General features: G+C 53.9%; 3 protein-coding genes across 3 annotated transcripts; 1 reads left to right on the top strand and 2 right to left on the bottom strand.

Moving 5' to 3' along the window:
• Positions 1-389: 389 nt before the first annotated feature.
• CGCA056_v007068 (alcohol dehydrogenase) lies at positions 390-2,159 on the bottom strand (the record flags this gene model as incomplete). The annotated part of the gene is made up of 3 exons (XM_037322317.1): positions 390-588; positions 646-1,813; positions 1,883-2,159. The coding sequence occupies 3 exons, from the start codon at positions 2,157-2,159 to the stop codon at positions 390-392; spliced, it is 1,644 nt and encodes a 547-aa protein (XP_037179118.1).
• A 663-nt stretch (positions 2,160-2,822) lies between these two features.
• CGCA056_v007067 (uncharacterized protein) lies at positions 2,823-4,219 on the bottom strand (the record flags this gene model as incomplete). Its single annotated transcript, XM_037322316.1, has 5 exons — positions 2,823-3,254; positions 3,305-3,357; positions 3,430-3,494; positions 3,546-4,033; positions 4,094-4,219. The coding sequence occupies 5 exons, from the start codon at positions 4,217-4,219 to the stop codon at positions 2,823-2,825; spliced, it is 1,164 nt and encodes a 387-aa protein (XP_037179127.1).
• A 5,043-nt stretch (positions 4,220-9,262) lies between these two features.
• CPB1 (Carboxypeptidase B) lies at positions 9,263-10,756 on the top strand (the record flags this gene model as incomplete). The annotated part of the gene is made up of 2 exons (XM_037322315.1): positions 9,263-9,363; positions 9,418-10,756. 2 exons carry the CDS (start codon positions 9,263-9,265, stop codon positions 10,754-10,756), a joined length of 1,440 nt encoding a protein of 479 aa, XP_037179126.1.
• Positions 10,757-12,050: the final 1,294 nt, after the last annotated feature.

Genomic DNA, 12,050 nt, shown 5'->3' with positions numbered 1-12,050 from the left:
GTCACTAGCCATGTCATTGATTCTAGGTATGTTGATTGGTGGTGTCATTCACCTGCTGGCTTCGTGTCACTATGAGGTTCACTTCACTTGTAAGATCCGAAGGGTTACGTTACACAGAAACACTCAGAAGCAAAATTGTCCCTAAAGGGTCAGCGACGACAGCGCATGCTACTCACGACGTATAGAGGCCTTGAACCAAGGCATTTTACGAATTGAAATACGACAACAAAAGCATTGCCCTCACTTTCGTCGTTTAGGGCAAGAACAATACAGGCGCTGCCAGCGTCCACCAAGCAGAGAGGTCAGATGATTGTGGGCGAGCATCTATCGATTGATTCAAGTACGGGCTTTCGCCGCTATCTATGGCCCTGGAAATCCTCCCACGTCCATCAACGTTCGCTCTCGTGACCCCCAATGATATCGGCTGCCTGGAGCGCCAAGGCGTACATGGCAACCTGTAAGTTGGCGGAAATAGACCTTGGGAAGATGGACGAATCCGCAACGAAGAGACCGTCGACATCCTTGACACTGAGGTCAGTATTGACGACCTTGCCCATGGCAGCAGTCCCGCTCGGGTGGAAGCAAGAACTATTTCGAGGTCAATTTTGAAAATATTATATCAAGGCGAGGGAGCGGAAAACGTACCCTGCTACATGCCGAGCCCGGGCAGCGAATGCCTCGTCAGCAGAGTCCACCGCAAGTGGCGCATCAGCTGCCAGCTCGCCATCGAGGATGTCACAACCAACTGGCGTGAGATCGCTTCCCAGGAGCCTGGTGTTAAACTTGAGAGCTTCGCGCACAGCGTATCTGTCGACTGCCGTGCTGAGGTAGTTGGGGTCAATGACAGGGTAGTCGCTAATGTTCGCTGACGAGATGCCCACGGAACCCCGCGAAGTGTCAATGAGGACGATGGACAGCATCAGGATAGCGGAGCCGTCTGTTGAAGCGCTGTTGTACTGCAACGAGTGGGAGACATGTGCCCGCTCCTGACGGAGTAGGGGATGATCTGGGCCTGGCTCGATGCCCTCATCTTCCGCGATGGCAGCGGCGAGACCTTCCTTTGGCAGGGTAGTTGTGGCGAGGAAATCAATCTTGTTGCACAGGCCGTACTGAGGCTCCTTGAACAGGGGGTTGTCCGACTCGTAGGCCCAACCCTCGGAAACGTTCTTGACCTTCCAGGCGGTGGGCATCAAAATGTGATCATGGAGGTTCTGGCCAACGTCGGGTTGGCTTAGCTTCACCTCGATGCCATGCTCCTTGAGCGTCTCGGCGGGGCCGATACCAGAGAGCATGAGCAGTTGGGGAGTGCGATAGGCACCCGCGGTGAGGATCGCCTTGCGGCCGAGGTACTCTGGTCCGTTCTGCAGGCGGATGCCCTTTGCAACAACGGAGCTACTATTCAGACGCTTTTCGACGAGAATTTGCTCAACCATGGTGTTCGTCAGAACGGTGACCCCATCCAAAGGGAAGGCCTCTGATGAGAGTTGTCTGCGGCCCTCTGCTCGGTTCTCTTGCAGGTCACCGTACCCAATAGGGTTTCCCGCGTTGGCATCAAGTTGCGGCAGAGCAGAGACACCGAGGGCTTCGTAGGACTCCGCCAGCTTTTCGCGCATAGGGAACTGACGGTTCATGGGAGTAACGCCCTGGATGACCATGGAGCCGTTGGAGCCGTGCTGAGAAAGGTTGATGCTGGTTTCGAAGAACTTCTCGGTTAACTTCATGTAAGGAAGCTGGCTTTCGTAGCTCCACCTACTGTCGCCAATTTCTTCGGCCCAAAGATCATAGTCTACTGTGTGGCCACGAACCCAGGCCGCTGATGATTCACGTCAGCAGAAAGCCTTGAGGGGTTGCGGATAAAAACGGCTATGCGAGCTGAACTTACCTCCACTGATGGCTGTTCCTCCTCCAAGAGCCTTTCCAGCCGGAGAGGCAATTGAGCGGTTGTCGAGGTTCACCTGTGGGACAGAAGCATAACCCCAATCGAGGTCACTTCCGGCCCCAGTACTGGTGTTGGGGTAGGCGATGGCCTCGAGACCATTGACGTTGGGGCCACCTTCGACCAAGAGGATCCGCAGAGTAGGATCCTTGTGAAGGAGACGGTTGGAAATGACGGAGCCGGCAAGGCCTCCGCCAACGACGATGAAGTCCCATAACGACATGACGATGAGATTGCAGAAACGGTCTCTCAGCGAATCGAGGAGCAAATGTGGCCCGCGTAAGGATAACGAAGAGAAGTCATGAGTGCAGACACGAACAAGCTCGCTCTTTATGGCACGCTTCTCTGGAGCTCACTTAACATGTGATGCGATTTGTCTGCATTTGCTGGGGTATCCGTTAGGTCTGGCCATCGTGGCACAGGATCAAGAGGAGGACCCTGGAACAGATTTCCCGTAGCTGCATAAGAAACCAACGGAGCGTAGCTGTGGTATTGGAGAAAATATCTGGACATTGGTGTGAAAGGCACGAAGTCAGGGTCTTAGATGCAAGAGTAGATTGGGTGTCCGCACCGGCGAGTCTGGGTTGCAACATCGACCCTCTGCGGAGCCGGATCAACTTCCGAAAGGATGTTGGCCATACTTCGATCTCAGAGTTGCGATCCAATCGAATGTGCGGACATCATGTCCCCGGGCCGTGATACACCGGCTATGCTGTGCCACTTCTTTGCGTCCGGCTTGGCAGGACTCGTGCAGATTTCCCCTTCTGTTCCAGCAGGCGCCTGTGCCGCAGAAACTGAACCTCGAAGCGCAGTCTTATGAAAGCTTGCGGAAGTCGTGGATCGTGACGTTTCAAATTAAGTATCCTGACCATGTTTTCTGTCGTTTTCATTCATCTCTCGCCGTGGACTTCACAACAACCTCTGACTTAACCCAGATATCATGATTTGCACCCTTTCCTGACCCGTTCGACCATCCTCGATTATGTCCGTCTCGTGTCTCGCGTGTTGCGGCTCTCCTGAGCTCGTGACCGAGAATCGATTCAACGCTGTTGTTGTCGCCATATTCGTCTTTGCCGTTTGATCTTTCGGTGCCGCTCGTTTCGTAACCGCCTCGTTCGCCGATGCGGCCTCCCAAATCCAGCTCTGGAGTCTTTAGGCCGATGCGGACGGTGTAGTCGGTGCCTCCAATCGTTCTCATCATGAAAGACCCAGTCATGTCTCTGGTATAAGGGCCGGTACGTTTGCTGCCGTTTCGAGATGTCCATAAGTTGAGCCACTCCTTGAACAGAGGGCGGCAGACTGGAATGCCGATGCACACCTAGGACAGTGAGTGAATGTCTTCAGTTTTACTTGAAAGTATTATCTTACCAAAGTTGTGGCAAGCTCAGCCGCGTGCCAGACTATCAGGCCGACAGTATCCTCTGTAAATCAATCGCATCAGTAACTGGCCCTCACTTTCGCCACAGCCAACTCTCAAATTCAGGACAACTCACTAGTGAAGTTGGCACTGCTCAGATTCTTCAACTCCAAGGCTCTCAGGATGCCACAACCTCCAGCACTGAGAGCAATCAGTTGATGTCCACAATCCAACTCCAGGAGGTTGACTTACATGACGCCCAGACTCATACTCATGTTGATGAGAAGCTTCTCCTTCTTGGGCATCTGAAGGTTCCAAAGCAGAGCCCATGGCGTGACCGCGTACCAGAAATCGACCACCACACTCCAGATTCCAGCTGCCGTCGCAATCGGGCCCGGGTCGATAGGACATGAGCCGCCAGGGAGAAGTCGATCCCAGAGAAATTCGACCGGCGTACACGAGAACCAGAAAACGCATAGCGACACGACCACGAAGATACCGAGGATGATGACCGGAAAGAGGATGATGAACTGGTGTAGGCGGGTAGTTACCAGTCGGAGTAGGAACAACGCAAGGGACGTCTTGGAGACGACGGTGCCGAAGACGAGGATAGTCTGCCCGATGGCTTCGTATAAGATGGCTCGAGAAATGTCGTAGGATGTCTCGAGTTCCGTAATATCCCTGCCGAAGCCGTAGAACGATGCGATCGTGATCATGACATCGTAGGCGATGAAGAGGACCTATCAACACAAGAGTCAGAGGCGCATGGCTCGTTCAACATCACTACCGCGAACACTCACAAATGAAAAGTTGAAGAAATGGTCATCCATCCCGTACGCCGAGAGCACACCCAGCCGCGTCCACAGGCGCAGGATGACGAAGCACAATGCCATGGCAGTCAAGCCCCAAAGGACGCCCAGCGCCATGGGCGCATCGCCGCCTGGTCCAATCATCGTGCCTCTGGTGTCGACCTCGAATGGGAGACAACGAAGAAGAGGAGAGAGAGGACGAGAGAGAGTCGATCCCGGATCCAGGTAGGGCGCAGACGTCACTTAAAGCTCCGTGGTTCATCTGGCCATCCCTACACCTCCACGAGTCAATCTAGGACGGGGAACAGGAGAGGAGTGGTACTGGATCTGGGGAAGGGCAATGAAGGCCAGACTTGTACTCCAGTCATCGACAGACGTCACGGGAGCGCTGCGAGGAATACGGCTTGGCGGCCCCCCGTAGGCCCTTTCATATCTACGAAATCCACCGCACACGGGGACATCGGTTGACAGGTCGATCCCTAACCGAAAGAAGACGCCCCGACGCACTCTGTGGACTGGTTCTGCGGCGGCCCCTGGCCCAAGTCAAACGGAGGGCTGAGGGGATCGTCAGCCATGTGCAAGGATGCCATCTCGAGCGTACCCACCCAGAGGTCACAGCACACACGCGGCATTGGAGGCCCGTCCAAGATTTCGAGAAGCATGGCCCGCATTCCATGGCGCCAGCCACGGGTCGGGGGCCGATTTTTCTTCAACGGTTTGATTGCATGGCATCTTGGTTTCGTCAATTTTCCCTTTCCGGCCACGAGAAGGGAGGGGCTACATCCCACCCAGGGACCGGCATCAAGTCGTGGTGAAATCCTTGGAAATTTTCCGTACCTGAATCAGCAACGAGCTGACGGAGAGTTTATGCAGCAGAAATCATTGGATGAAGCCTCAGTTCGAAGGCTGATCCTGCGAGTACTTCATTACACGCGCTACCTCGTCGTCGGCCGTCTCATCAGTCGGCATTCAAGTCGTCGTGCCGTCTTAGCTTCTTCCTGAGCGCAACCAGCTGAGCTCAGTTCGCCAACCAAGACGACCTCTGCCGAGTTCCTAACAAGAGCCGTGACATCGTCTCCCAAATCTTTCCGTGGTTCGTCTAACCGAACGGAGATTGAACCTCAGATGGCTGCTAGCCCTTGGGGGGGATATGCCTCCGTAAACCAATCACATGTGCCGGATATGTTGTGCTCTGAGAGAGGTCCGAGAGCCGGCGTCCGGGCCGTTGCCGCGTTTCTTCGAATCCCCACACCCACGATCAAGTCTTCCTTCTTTGGAATTCCAGCAGACAGACTTGTTCACACACTAAAATCCTCGAATTTGAAGGAGAGCGAATCGTCATTGAATGGATCCGACCACTTGACTTAGAGCTGCCATGAAACAAAGTCTTGAGCGAACCGTTGGCTGACGATGCTCTTGGAGAGAGACAAAACAACAAAAGCCCTCCTGGTCCCAGTTTTTCACAAGAGCATCGCTGACCGCATATTACGGGAGCGCTGTGGGTTCGCAGTCCTCCATCGCCAGGGTGACTCGTCAACTGAACAAATAAGGGCCTCCCTGGCGTCGCAGCAGCGATGGCGATTTTGGGTTATTTTCCCGATGCCGGCGAGAAATGAGCACAATGCGACAACAGCATGAAATCCTTCGCGCGCCTAAATTCAGGAAGGATTTCGTTCTGGGCTTGTTGAGTGTTGATCCCTTCCAGGCTTCTACTTTCCGTCCACGCCAACCGTCGCCAAGTTCTAGAACTACCGCGACGTGGAGATGCCACGCGGGAGACTCGTGATTCGCATCGACGAAAGTGGCAATGGATGAACCGAGCACGGGCGATCCGGGTGATCTAGCGCAGACCGGCGCCTGGGACTAGGTGTTACAGGGAACTTCTAGTAAACGAAGTCGAACTCCGCGTTTTCGTATTTGATTCGATATGCGAACCGGCGACTCTAGTTTTGGATGGGCTTCTGTTGTTTTTCCTCGCGTCCAAAACGCTGGATCACCGCTCGGACTTTGCGTTCATTCCAGATGAGCGGTCACGAAGCTTCCAAACAACCGCAGGCGATTCTTTCCCTCTTCCACGTTGCGACGTCTTCTGACAGGCCTTTCCACGCGGCATCGAGTCAGTGCCCCCAGCGCGCCCTGCATGTTTGTTTCCTCTGCCACCTGTCCCTCGCGTGTTGTGGTGGTACTGAGTCCACCGGGCTCCCTGTGAACCCCTGGTCAAATGACGCCGGCGCTGTTGTTTCGGTTCCCTTCACAATTCGGTGGCAGCAACACCGTCGCACCCGGGGCCGGGTGTCAACACGATGAACCACCGATTGCGGCATTGTCCACAACAGCTACAACGCGCTGAAGGCTCCGCGACTCCAGCCCAACAGCCTCATGACTAGGACGTGTTGCCTTCGCTACGACCCTCTTACCGAACCGACGTTTTTCATACATTTAACATGTAACGTCGGCGCCGAAAAAGGCTTCATGGCACGGTTGTTGGAGACGAGTGGGGGGAAGCATGTGGGATCACGTCTTTTGTGTGTGGATTGTACTTGATGCGGTCATTGACCCTGTGCGTTGCGGAGTGCTGTGAGACCTTGACCTTGACAATGATGCAACCGGGTCCTGAGCTCAGATCTCTGGTTTCTCGTCGGTTATATTGCCCTTTACTGGACTTGCCTTCAAATCGCAGTATTGTTAAAGTGGGAAATGGTTTGTTTGACGATACAAGCTTGCGATCAAGCCGAACGAAACCTCGCGCAGAACCATTTCTACTCGTGTGTTTCCTGGCAACTGTCTCAATCGGCATACTGAGAGCCAGAGTTGATGAGATCTTCCACCATCAAAACCTAATCCCCAATGTCATACGGGAGAACGAAAGATCCAATGCCGGAGGTTATGATAGCTTGCTTTTGCTCCAAACTGCTGCAGATCGCTGTGAAATATCAGCGCCTGTGAATGGAGGTTCGCTGGAACCATCGAGGAGAATGATAGTGTTCTTATCATCGTCGCCAGAGTGTTCGTTCCTCACCGTGATGATACCAGCAACCCTATGCACCTCTCACTGGCCTCTGTAGTAGACAGTGTACAAACTCATCTAGCGAGGCCGAAGCAAGGTACATCGAACCTCCATCTTTGTCGTGGGCATGAAGCCAACCCTTTGCGAGTTGGTCGATGCCTGCTGGACCTGTCGCCTGACTGTCTCTGATGTCGAGAAGGGGGGGAATTGACTCCGGGTCTGTCCATGGCCCATATGCCCGAAAGTAGAGTCCGTGGTTGAGGCTACGTCGTAAGGTAGACGTGACATATTATCATGGACGAATTGTCATTAACGTAGGCGGGTTCCTGGCTTGGTGTAGCTGCATACACCAGACGGCCGGGATTGGCCGGGCAATCAGCATGGCGATATAGCAAGCGTTGGGCAAAGTTGAGCAAATATATTCTCAAGAGCCTCCTGAGACATTGTGCCGTTGTAAGGAAGCTCAACATCCTCATGAAGCTATGCACGAGGTCACCGCTTTGCCTACAAGTCCAGCACTTTCTCCGTGTTTGTTATCTTTGGGACTTTTAGGGTTGACTTTTGGAAGAGCGAGCCCGAGATCAATAGATAGAAGAGGGATTAAACTCTGAATAAGCCTTCGACGAAGAAAAGATGTTGTCGTCGATGGTTGAGGCCGTTGGGAAGGCTCATTATGGGTTATTGGAATAACCGTCGCAGGATGTGTGAAATGCCATAGTGGGACAAGTCTACGAAGGGCACACCACCATGTTATTTCGAAGCTGTAATGATCTCAGTCAATGCCGAAAATACTTGTGTTGGTCAGGGCATGGGCTGGGAAATGCTCAAGAGGACTGTTTTACAACGCCGGCTTGAACCCCATGCCAAGCAAGGTCATGAGACCCGTTTCTTCATAACTCATTTCATTGTTTGCGTTTGCTTTTTGTGAAGAGAAGCAAATGACAATCAACAAACCGAAAGGGTTCCGCTGCTTCGACTCGTCTTTGATGGCGGCCTAGCCTGCTCGTTTGCATTCGATTAACTGTCGAAAGTGACATGTGACTAGACAAGACAACCGCCTGTGACATATCAACCCAATCGCTTGCGTCTTTTGACATCGTCTTCAATGGCTCCCCTGAGTTTGTCGTAGTGAGATGGCACATCACCATCCCAGATGTGGCAGGTCGTCCTGGCTCCGATCAAGCATTGGGCAGGAGAAAGATATTCATGATCTCATTCCGATTGAATTCGCCCAACTCGAGAAAGCTTTGACTTGTTTGCTTCTTCCTTGAGCAACTTCAAGCTGTCCGCGATGCTCGCAGCAGTCCCCCATGTTGTGTTGTATTTGGAAGCGGCGCTGAGTTTGAAGTGCTGAATCTTGCATGTCACCACCTCGGCAGTCAGGGGTCAGCGCGCAGCGAGCAGTGCTGTCAAGAATTTGCGCTGGGAGACTGCAATTTCATTAACTTCCTATCCGATTACATAAGCAACACGCAGCGCTCTTTTTTGTCACCCACAACGGTCCCTGAGAGATCTTGGCATCGCAAGTACAAGCTTGCTGTAATTCGGATTCTCAATTCTTGGGCTGTAGCAGCGATGATCCGCGGGCGACTTGATGTGCAGATTAAGCTTATTCCAGAAAGGCTCAAGTTCGTTGCAAAGGATCATGGGGCTAAACTCCGAGCTTCGCGGTAGTCGTCACCCCACATCGGGAGCGACAACGTAAAAAGGAGGTGCTCGGCGATCGCGTCGAGACATCGGGCGGAAGGTGGTACCAGACGTCGTGCCAGGGACCTTTGACGCGGCAATTGGTGCTTTTACGTACAAGGCGCCTGATGAATTTATATGAATGATTCGCCCACCTACCAAGATCAGAGATGCGCTAGGCCGTTCCGGGCAGGTGGGATCAGGGATATTCAAGCAGGTCGCGATAATGACTGGTAGTTGGCCGGGCAGGAGCTGGGCAGCTGCTTGAACGAGCTGTTCTTGCCGTGACCGCAAGCTTCGGCGGACAGCGATGCCCACTCAAGCTTTTTGTCGTTCGACTTGGCCGGGCTGAAAAGGACGACACTTCGTACATATGAAAGCAGGTGCCCCTCGTTCTCTTTTTGCATCCATCCTCTTGGCGACGGGCCGTTCCTTCTTGCATCTTCGCACCCTTCGGTTTGATCAACATGAAGTACTCTCTCATCGCGTCTCTAATCCTCCAGAGCACTGTCGTGCTCGGAGAGCTCCTGCCCGTCTACCTGCAGGGACCGACGCCTGATTCCTTCAGGTAATACCTTGCCAAGTAAAGCACATACGGTGAACATAAACTGACCATTTGCAGGGACATCGTCCGCAACGACACCTACGACTTTGGTTGCAGAGCTGTCGCCAAGCCCAGCGAAGATGGCAGCCACTACAAGCTCCATGCTTGGCTGACCGAGGAGCAGATCGAGCATCTGTCCAAGGAGTACGAGATGGTGCCAGAGGTCTCCCTCCACAGGAGATCACTCGACAAGAGGGCCAATGCTCCCATCGGAACCGGCGATCGCTTCAGTGCGGGAACCGTCTCCCCTGTCGGTCTTGGCACGCGGGCTTCCGGCACGACCATCTCCAGCATCATGAACGTCGCCGAGATCAAGTCGGCCTGCGACGCTCTCGTCAAGAACTACGGCATCGGCTCCGTCACCCTGCCCTACAAGACGTTCAACGGCGCCACCCAATACGCCTACTTCGTTGGGGCCGGCACCGACAAGTCCCAGTACCACCTGTACTTCAGCGCCGCGGTGCACGCTCGTGAGCGTGGCGGTCCCGACAACATCATCTACTGGGTCTCCGACTTGCTCGCTGCCAACAAGGCCGGAACCGGCCTCACCTACGGCAAGAAGACCTACACCAACGCGCAGGTCAAGAGCGTCCTTGCCGCCGGTATCGTCTTCTTCCCTCTGGTCAACGCGGACGGCGTCGCCTACGACCAGTCCTCCGGCTCCCTCTGGCGCAAGAACCGCAACACCAAGTCCGGCTCCAGCGGCAGCTCCATCGGTGTCGATATCAACCGCAACTTCGACTTCCTGTGGAACTTCAAGAAGTACTTCGACTCTTCCGAGGCGCCCGCTTCCACCTCGCCCAGCTCGGAGGTCTTCTATGGCACTGCTGCCGAGTCCGAGCCCGAGACCAAGAACCTTGTCTCCGTGTACGATTCTTTCCCCAAGATCAGATGGTTCATGGACATCCACTCTGCCGTCGGTGACCTTCTCTACAGCTGGGGTGACGATGACGACCAAACGACCACTTCCACCATGAACTTCCTCAACTCTGCCTACGACGGCAAGCGCGGCCCCGTTGGTGACTCGGCGTACAAGGAGTACATTCCGGCTACGGATCTCAGCAACATTAGAACTGTTGGCACTGCCATGGTCAACGCCATGAAGGCGGTCGGTGGTCGCGCCTACACGTCCATCCAGGCCGTCGGCCTGTACCCTACGTCGGGCGCCAGTGACGATTATTCCTTCTCTCGCTTCTGGGCCAAGCCCGGCGTCAACAAGGTCTACGGATACACCTTGGAGTTTGGCCCCTCTGGTAACTTCTACCCGACCACGGCTGAGTTCAACACGAACATCCTGGACACGAACGCGGGCTTCATGGACTGGGCGTTGGCGGCGATTAGCGTCGGTCTGGAGTGAAGGGGCGGCGTCTCCGGTGGATTGTCTTCGTGTATATATTTAAGCGTATATTAATGATGCTGACGTCTCATGAAAACGACGTGACATCCGTGACGCAGGAGATGTTGCTTTCGCCATGATCTCTTCATTCCATGAGAGGAGACCGTGGCAAGATGAACGATGTCAGGAGGTTCTCAGATGATTTTCAGACGGGCTTGATCGTTACATGGCGTAGACCGTAACCTTTTGTCTTCCAGGTCGTCCAGCTTGTTCCTCTGTTTTCGTCCATGGACGTCGAGGGCAAATTGTGAAGATTTCCTCATCACCCAGACGTCCATGGAGACTAAACCGTATTGGGAAGTAACATCAAGGTGGGTGATGCACCCGGCCCCAGTCGCGGTTCTCGGACATTCCATTATGCGGATCTCAAGCTCCATCCGATGGCTCGTGCGTCGTCGATTTTTTTTCTTCGAGGTGGCTCGTGCACGGCGCGTGTGAAGCACCTATTTGAAGCCTCAATTTTCGCAATCATTCACTAGTCTTCCTTCTCCCAACCACATCAACATCTGCATGGTAAGTCAAGAATGTTCACTTTTCTGCCTCCCCTTCCCTGAATGATGAAATTTTCCACACTATTCGCAGTTTCCACGCAAGCCATCACTCGAGCCTTTGAGATGGACGATGAGCGGCAATCCTTCCTTGGATGTCTGACTTTGGGACCTGATATTTTCGTTTTTTGACGAAACTTCTGGCTGTAGCTCAATGCTAACGTATCCAAGATGAACAGGCAGAAAAGCCTTTTCTGGCACAGGCAGCTTTCCAAGGCGCCACGGGTGCTTCATTCGCCCGCTACTGTTTTTCATTTTGCTCGCCGCCTCTGTGCGGCGGCACGAAGAGGAACTACTGCTGCAGAGGATGGCGACTCTTGGAGTCCTGGCCGGCTGCTCGACTGATGCTCCAGCCGGCATCGTGTACTTTGGACGTCGCTGCGGTACAGATCCGAGGGCGCGCAATATCCTCAGGGTAAAGGTAACGGAGCCCGATGAAAAATTTTCACCCCAGACCACAGAACCCTCAAGCTCCTCGCTGGTGGAGCGTAGAGCAAACGCAGCGTCGCACGTCAGCTCACCCGAGTACCAACAGCTTGAGGCATCTGCCAGAAGTGGTGTGAGGACTCCATGCTGCAGCAATTGCATAACGCGTTTGCATCACACCTGACGTGGACCATTGTCCTTCCTCGTCCAACAAAGCAAGCTGGCTAGCCATTTCCCCAATCGGAATACTCTCAACAAGATCGAGGAATATCGTTGTCTGA

This window comes from Colletotrichum aenigma (genome assembly GCF_013390185.1).
Source record: "Colletotrichum aenigma strain Cg56 chromosome Unknown KSG_Cg56_contig04, whole genome shotgun sequence".
Lineage (NCBI taxonomy): Eukaryota > Fungi > Ascomycota > Sordariomycetes > Glomerellales > Glomerellaceae > Colletotrichum > Colletotrichum aenigma.
This window is presented reverse-complemented; position numbering and strand designations above follow the sequence as displayed.